At 51.8% G+C, this 7,770-nt stretch overlaps 1 protein-coding gene across 1 annotated transcript; it reads right to left on the bottom strand.

The window, feature by feature from the left end:
• Nucleotides 1-736: 736 nt before the first annotated feature.
• PLAU (plasminogen activator, urokinase) lies at nucleotides 737-6,602 on the bottom strand. Its single transcript, XM_026504496.4, has 11 exons — nucleotides 6,461-6,602; nucleotides 6,047-6,134; nucleotides 5,518-5,551; nucleotides 5,258-5,365; nucleotides 4,754-4,928; nucleotides 4,483-4,574; nucleotides 4,081-4,297; nucleotides 3,718-3,866; nucleotides 3,006-3,146; nucleotides 2,507-2,655; nucleotides 737-1,858 (listed from the first exon to the last, which is right to left on the bottom strand). The coding sequence occupies exons 2-11, from the start codon at nucleotides 6,101-6,103 to the stop codon at nucleotides 1,682-1,684; spliced, it is 1,299 nt and encodes a 432-aa protein (XP_026360281.1). The 5' UTR covers nucleotides 6,104-6,134; nucleotides 6,461-6,602; the 3' UTR covers nucleotides 737-1,681.
• Nucleotides 6,603-7,770: the final 1,168 nt, after the last annotated feature.

The following is a 7,770-nucleotide window of genomic DNA, read 5'->3' on the forward strand; positions in this document are numbered from 1 at the left end:
GTGGGAAAGAGAGAAGCAGACTCCCCGCTGAGCAGGGAGCCCGATGCCAGGCTCGATCCCACGACCCTGGGATCATGACTGGAGCCGAAGGCAGATGCTCGACCAACTGAGCCACCCAGGCGCCCCTCCCCACCTGCCTTCTACACCCCAGTTCTTCAGAAATTGATGTTTGGTTCAAAATGTGTGGTCACCTCCATTAGGATACCCTAGCTTTAGATTCTGAGTCCCCTGATATTGGGGATAGCAGTGACTGATCATGAGCTCCATTAACACACAGAAAACTTAGCACCAGTCCCTCACACGGATGTTGGGAAATTGTTTTCCGTTCCCTAAATGCCACACTCAAGCTGGGCTGGGTTTTGGATCAGCAGTTTTCACTCATGCAGGTATTCTCCTTGGTTGAGGTCAGCCCCAGGATTGTTATGGGCAGAGTGAACACAATATGGCGGGACTTATCCTATGAGGATCACTGTGTACAGCTGTACAAGATGTGCGCTGTACAAAGGCATCAGGCTAAGGAGGGAATTGACAGTTGATATGCAGTTTCACACCAGACTGTACCTTATGTGCTATGGAGGACTTATTCTACAACTCTTCTAGCCTCTACTTTCCAAAGCCCCATTAAGTCCAGAGATTCAGCCCTTAAGAACTCTGGGGTAGATGCCACCATCATCATTTTCCACTTTTTATCCTCCCCAACTCCCTCCCATACAAGTACTAAGAAAGAACTAAAGTCTTCAGAAAAATCACATTTTATTGACCTTTATTCAAAATTACAAAAATAGATATAAATAAAAATAGCAGAATATAATTATTAAATATTCAGTGTATAGGAGTGGTCCTCACCTCATCCAGTGAGGATTGGATAAACTCAGATGAAAGGTCAGAAGGGATAACTGGCCAAGAAAGAACATCTATGTAAAAGTGAAACTGAAAATTTAGTGCTGGTCACATGCCATGCCCCAGAATGATGCATTCATAGGCATGATCACATGAGAGACCCAAGAGGCCCTAGGAGTGACCCAGGACCTCTTCAGACAGACCCTTCTATGTGGCATCATAGTCCACTCAGTTTAGGGAAATATCTAGACTTGCAGTCAAACACAGGAACACCAGCTGTTACTCACAGACACAGCCCGTGCACAAGTGTGCAAACATATACACACATATATAATATTTCCTGATACATTCATGGAATGTCAGAGCCCTTCCCTCAAGTCAGTGTCTCCACTCCCCAAGAGACCAAGCTCCCTCAAGAGACCTCGATTCTGTTCTATTTCCTAATTGAGAAATTATTCATTTCCCAACAGTGGGCCTCATGAATGCCCACTGTTGGGGGTGCTGGCTCTCCTTCTACCCATGCACAGGAAATGGCGTTTTTCACTCCAGGAGGCTTTCATTCAGAAAAAGACAAAAAACTGGTCAATAACCATCCTGGGTCAGGGCCATCCCTCCGTCCTGGCCCCAGGGGATCTGGGCACTCAGCACCCAGGCCTGTATCTGAGGATCAAGCTATTGTTGCTCACCCTGGTGGGTGGGACAAGCAAAAGCATCTCTGCAAGAGCCTGTCTTCCTCAGGTTCGTCCTTATACAGAGCTGATGCAGACGGTCCTCCTGCAAAAACGACAGTCAGCATGGAAGTGGGTGGTACCCCTCTCTTCCCTTGGCTCCCTGGGGAGCCTCAGAGGGTTCGACCATTCTGTTCCCCCGTGTGCCTGCTGATCCAGGTCAGGAATTTTGAGACCCTTGTGTAGACGCCTGGCTTATCCTTCATGGCACATCCACTGCCCCAGCTCACAATTCCAGTCAGAGTCAGGCGGCCTTGGACAGAGCAAATCAGGGGGCCCCCGGAGTCTCCCTGTTAAGCCAAAGACACAGAAGGTGAGCCCTCGGAAAAGGGAGGAGGGGGCCATCTGATCCAATCACCCAGTCATGAGAGAGAGAGAGAGAAGTATTTCTTAGAATCAAAGTCCTTAGTGGCTCCCCATTTCCTACCATATCAAGTTTAAAATCCCCTGCCGTCCACCACAACTCCATCTACATTCTCAGAACCTTTTCCTCCCCATCCTGGAATACGCCATGCTCATTCTCATTTTTGTATCTTTCAACTGGAACGGTCTTTCTTCCCTGCGCCTCCTCAAATTCCTCCAGTCACATTCTCTTTAAAGCCTTCCCTCTGTGACCACCTAATTAGTATTCACCTCTCGCTCCCAAACATCTGATCATTTACAATCCATACCACACCCTGGGACTGAGTTGTATTGTTTTCTATTGTTTTCTTCTTTCTTATGGTCTTGTTCCCTTCCCTTCTCCAGTCTGAAGTGCCTAGCACAGAGCCAGGCTACCAACAAATGTCTGGTAAACACATGAGGATTAATTTAAACTAAGACCTGAGCTCCTAATTCTGACTTTCTGGGGCTTTGGCTGGACAGAGGCTCCCCGAAGCTGGCAGGGACAGGCCCAGGAGAGATTTGGGGGTGACAGGAAGAGAGGCTGGAACTCTCACCTGGCAGGAATCTGTTTCCCACTGTGGGTCAGCAGCACACAGCATTTTGGTGGTGACTTCGGAGCCATAGTAGTGGGGCTGCTGACACTCCCGGTGGGAAACCAGCTTCACGACGGTCATTTTCAGCTGCTCTGGATAGAGGTAGTCAGCTAGACGGAGGAAACAAAGAGAAGTTTACACTAAGGTGTGTCTGCCCAGCCTTCCTACTGGGACTCTCTGCCAGGAGGGGACCAAACAGTGTCCCTACCAGGGAAAGCCTTTATTCTTTCCCACCCAAATCTGAGCCTTTACCCCATGTATAGCCCCTTACCCCCCATCTATTTACCTTTATGGCACATAACTCCCTAAACAGTGCTCCCCACTCCATCCCTGGACCCATCTGCTACCTCCACAATGCTCCCATCGCTATCTCCACAGTCCTCTCTTGATCAAGTTGAGCTTACTTCCAGGTTACAACACTCCCCCAGGACCCTCTCAGCCAGCCCCAAATGTCACTTACTGGTATTCTCTTTTCCGAAGCCAGCGATCTCACAGCTTGTGCCAAAAAGAGCATCGCCATCCGATGGAGGCAGGCAGATGGTCTGTATGGACCTGGATGGCTGTGCACACTGGCCCGTGTTGGAGCGGATCTTCAGCAAGGCTGGGGGAAGAGGGAAGCAGAAGAGGTCAGGGGGAAAGATCTCTACCTGACCAGGTGGTCACCATCTCTCCCCTCCAAATGCTGAAGGACTGGATGTCTATCCCTAAATCATTTAGTGTCAGAGATCATCCTGGAGGTCTGCTGGTAGCTTATTACCTGAAACAAGCCTCTCCTGTCCCATGCCTCAAGGGCTTTGTTCCAGCTGCTGACATAGGGCTTGGCCAGCCAGGGCTGCTGTATACAGATGTATGGGTGGCTGAGGTAAATGGGCTAAATTCAGCCCAATGCTCTAAGTTCCAGATCCTGGGACAGGCAGAAGTTGTAGCCAACAAAAGAAGGGGCCTCCCAGCCCGCGTCCTATACTCATGGGGCCATTGCCATCTAGGGGAGTCTAAATGTTTGGAAATTCAAAGACTCTGCGGAGGAGCAGTAGGCCCCTCACATATGTCCCTTTGCTATACAAAGCAGGATCTTCAGTTCCCCTACAACCTCAACCTCCCATTTGTGTCTCTTCTTGGACCCCTCTTCCTCTAACCATCATCATTATGGCAGGTAAGGGTTTTCCACTCACCAATATCATTGTGGTGAGCCAGGCTGTCAGCATTATAGTCCTCATGCAAGATGAGCTTTTCCACTTCAAACATCACCTCCCCAGGTGTCTTGGAGTTACGCTTTGACCGACCCAGGTAGACAATGTAGTCCTCCTTCTTCTGGTAGTTACTGTGGGAGGGGAGGCTTGTCAGATAGTCTGATCTCATGAGATCTTGTCACTTCCCCTCCACAGCGACCTCAGAGCATGACTTGCCCCCAAAGCCATGGAGTGCATGGAAGGGGCCTAAGGGGGTAAATTTAAGTGGCATCCTTTGCTGGGAAGGAGAATGAGATGTGTTTGGGGTAAGGCAGGAGGGTCAGGGAGAAGAGACAGAGGACTTACATGAAGCAGTGTGTGGCGCTGGCCACCCAGCAAGGACTGATGAGGCTGCCACCACACTGGTAGGTGACAGAGCCTCCACGGTGCCTCCTATAGATGGCTGCAAACCAAGGCTGGTTCTCAATGGTGGTGAATTCTCCACCAACAATCTTAAAGCGAGGCCTCAGAGCCTTCTGGCCACACTGAAACTCTTTTTCCGAAGGAGAGAGGGAATTTTTTCCTGGAGAAGAAAGAGAAGGATGTCTCAGGGAGGCAAGTAAGATAGTGTCCTTCTCTTGTTCTCTAACCTCCCAGTTTTTCAAGGCCAGGCAGGCCTCCCTCCTCGACCCTCCTGTGATGGAATAAAGGGACATATGAAATTGTCCCCTTCCACCCTACTGTCATAAACAGGTCAGTGACACTCACCAAAAGAGCATTCTTGCACCATGCACTCCCGGACAAGCTGCTTTAGGCCAACCTGCACATAGCACCATGGCCTTCTCTGGTTGTCTGGGTTCCTGGGAACACAGGGGGGGAGGGTGTCATTCCAACCCAGAATGCATCTCCTTCCCCTCCAGGGAAAACTCAGCCAGAGGCCTTGCTTTTCTCATGCTATGGACAGCACTCTGGAAACACGGGGGATGGTAACAAGTGTTTCTGTGGGGCTATGAGAGGGTCTTTGCTGCCTCCACCTCACCTGCAGTAATTGTGTTTGCCCAGGCCCAGCTGAAGGGCATCAGGTCTGAGGGCATGGTACTGTTTCAGAAGAACGGTGGGAGAGTTCCAGGCCAGGCAGTTCCGGCCGTTGATATCGGTGTTGGCTTTCCCTCGGTAAGAGTGACCATTCCCCTCATAGCAGGTTGTCGATGTATCTAGGGAAGAATGTGAGGATGAGAGATATTAGAAAGAAGAGGAAATTCAGACAGGCATTTTAGAGATCCTGTCAGGCCTCACATGATTTCAGGCCTGGCAGAAAACACTAGATAGGGTCTCCTTCCATCCCCATCCCACATTTGTGCAGCCAGAGATTCATGAAACAGTATGTGTTTGTGTTTGACTGTGTGTCTCACACAGGGATGAAGATGTCCCCCGCTCCACCTCCAACTCCTAACTCTCGCCTGCTCTTGTACCCCGCCCATCTCTTCCTGCCCCCAAATCTCTGGTGCCCCTTCCTCCCCAGTTAGAGTCAGGATCCCCATACCTATCTCACAGTGTTCCCCTTGGAATTTCTTTGGGCAGCTGCATCGATGAATGTTGGAGAAGTACTTGTAGGACACACATGTTCCTCCATTCAGACAACCGCAGTTTGCTGGAGATCACAAAGGTGGCATTACGTAAGCAAGGAGCCTAGGAGGAGGCAAGGGGGAGCCAGCCCTGCAGCAGGGTCAGGGAGGGGCTGCCCCCTGAGTCTTTTCCAAGAGGGCTGTACAGTCAGATATTGTGCAATGGGTGGATACTCACATGCACTAGACACTGGATGAAGTTCATGGCTGCCCTGGAAGAGATGGAGGGGAGGGGAAAGTTTATCAAAGGTCTCATGCTCCTGGAACTCAAGGCCGGGCGGTATGGACGACAAACTGGCCCCAATCCCAAATCTCACCCTTTCCTCCGGCTCCCTCTCTCTTCACCTCGTTCATATCTAACTAGCCCTCACATGGAAGATCATAGGTTTCAAGCAGGTAGAAACGGATTGACTCAAGCAAGCTTCACATACAGGGTGCAAGAAGGCGGGGGGGCGGGGGACAGTCTCTGAGGCTTCTTCCTCCCTTGCCCGAATGTGCGAACTCCCTTGGTTCTCAGGATTCCCACTGCCACACCTGTCCGCCTCCCCCCTACCCCCCCACCCCCCGCCGATGGTCTGGCCCCGCCGTGGATGGAATCCAGAGACTCCAGCTCCCAGGGCAGCCGCGACTCTCCCACTCCCCGGCGCTGTTCGGGATCCTGCAAGCCCCCTCCCGCCGCCGTAAGTCAGAGCGGGAAAGCCACTTACTTCAGAGTCGCTCACCACTAGGGCATAGAGGAGCAGGCACGTCACCAGGACTCTCATGGTGGCGAGGCTGGGGCTCTAGACAGCGGGTCTGCAAGGGAGGGAGAAGTCAACTTGAGGTAGAAGCGGAGGAGCGAGAAGGTGGGCCGGCTGGGTTACCGCAGTTCGCGGCGGGAATCCCTAGGTCTCCTGCGGGGCGCGCACGCGCTGACCAGGCTCCCCAGGCCCAGCCGTCTGTCCCCGCTGGGGGCTCAGGCGTCCGGGCACCCACGGGGGGATGCACAGGCACCGGGAGCGGTGACTCAGGCTCGGCCGCTGTTGCCGAGCCGGGGCCGCCGGGGCCGCCGGGGCCGCGGGAGTTGGGGGAAGGGAAGCCCGCAGGACCAGCCCTGCGCAATTAGGGTGGCCTGCACTCACCAGTAGCTGCGGCAGGAGGGACACAGAACCGGGACGGCGGGACAGGTTGACCCTCGGACAATCCGCGGGGCTTTGGGGCTCCAGTCGCCGCGCTGTGCTGCGAGCCGGCTGCGGGGCTCTATATCAGGACCCGCCCCAGCCTGGCCCCGCCCCAGCCTGGGATCTCCCCAACCCTTCCCGTCCCTCAGCTTCCCTGGGGACAGCCGCGACCTGTACCCGTGGGCTTCCACAGCCTTGACTCAGAGTGAGGGGCAGAGCGGTCCCCAGCGGAGGGGACGAACAGAGAGCTCCAGAGGCATCTAAATTCCTCACCCCCTCCTCCCATTCACCTGGCCTGGGGCCCACCCCAGGGCAGAGGGCCTCCAATCGCGCTAGAGAGACTGTCCTCTGTCCAGCTCTACTGTCTCTTCCCAGGTCCCCTAAATCAGCTCTTCTCCAGTCTTTCCACCTTCGGCCCCCAACTGCCAAAGAGAGTGATTAGGAACCCTGGGTATAGGGGCATAGTGCGCAGCCCTTAGAGCTAAGTCTCTTTCTCAGCGTGAAAATGCACTTGACAGGGGCCTCCTGGCTGGCTCAATCCCGGGAGCACCCGACTCTTCTGCTCTGGGTTGTGAGTTCCAGCCCCAGGTTGGGTGTAGGAGATTACTTAAAATAAAATCTTTGAAAAGAAAGAAAATGCACATGACACACGCTGGCTAACTCCTGCTAACAGGAGCTATGAATACTAGCTCCCCAAAATTCATCAACACAACCAGTGGATAAGACAAAGTTGAGTTTATCGCTTACCAAGGTAAGGGCCTTTGGTAGTGGCTGGCCAGGGCAGCGTGTAGGCAAGATCAGATGTTACTGAGAATTTGCCATTTGGTTTAAGGGTGGTCTTTGAAAGTGAAGACTTGATAAGGATTGGATAAAGATCATGGTATATTATAGGATTGTGAGAACAAAGTCTAAGGCCACAAACTATTGATGCTTTCTATTGGATTATTGATGGATCTTTCAAAACGTTCCTATAACAAACAATCCCTTTATTTGCCTGGGCCAGAGTATAGTTAGGTAATAAAGACAAAATAATAGTAAAGCCTTGTTAACATAGGCAGTAAACTGTGGAGAGGTAGGAAGTTCTGTTTTCACATCTAAGGAGAGGAATTGGGGAACTGGAGGCCAAGAATGAGATTTATTTTTTACTGTATGTCCTTTTGCGCTGTTTAAGTTTTTGAAAGCATACCTTTGTATCACCCATTCCAAAAATAAAATTACAGATTTTTTAAAAATGCGTATGTATTTAGTATTCTAGACTTCATCATAAAGAC

The sequence above is a fragment of the Ursus arctos genome, unplaced genomic scaffold (assembly GCF_023065955.2).
Source record: "Ursus arctos isolate Adak ecotype North America unplaced genomic scaffold, UrsArc2.0 scaffold_7, whole genome shotgun sequence".
NCBI lineage: Eukaryota > Metazoa > Chordata > Mammalia > Carnivora > Ursidae > Ursus > Ursus arctos.

Bases quoted from the DNA above. Each gene is read 5' to 3' on its own strand.
- PLAU (XM_026504496.4), bottom strand. From the start codon at position 6,103: ATGAGAGTCCTGGTGACGTGCCTGCTCCTCTATGCCCTAGTGGTGAGC. The intron at 5,552-6,046 runs GTAAGTGGCTTT...CATCTCTTCCAG, and splicing joins TAGTGGTGAGCGACTCTGAA to GGCAGCCATGAACTTCATCC. The intron at 2,656-3,005 runs GTAAGTGACATT...TCCTCCGTCTAG, and splicing joins CTTCGGAAAAGAGAATACCA to CTGACTACCTCTATCCAGAG.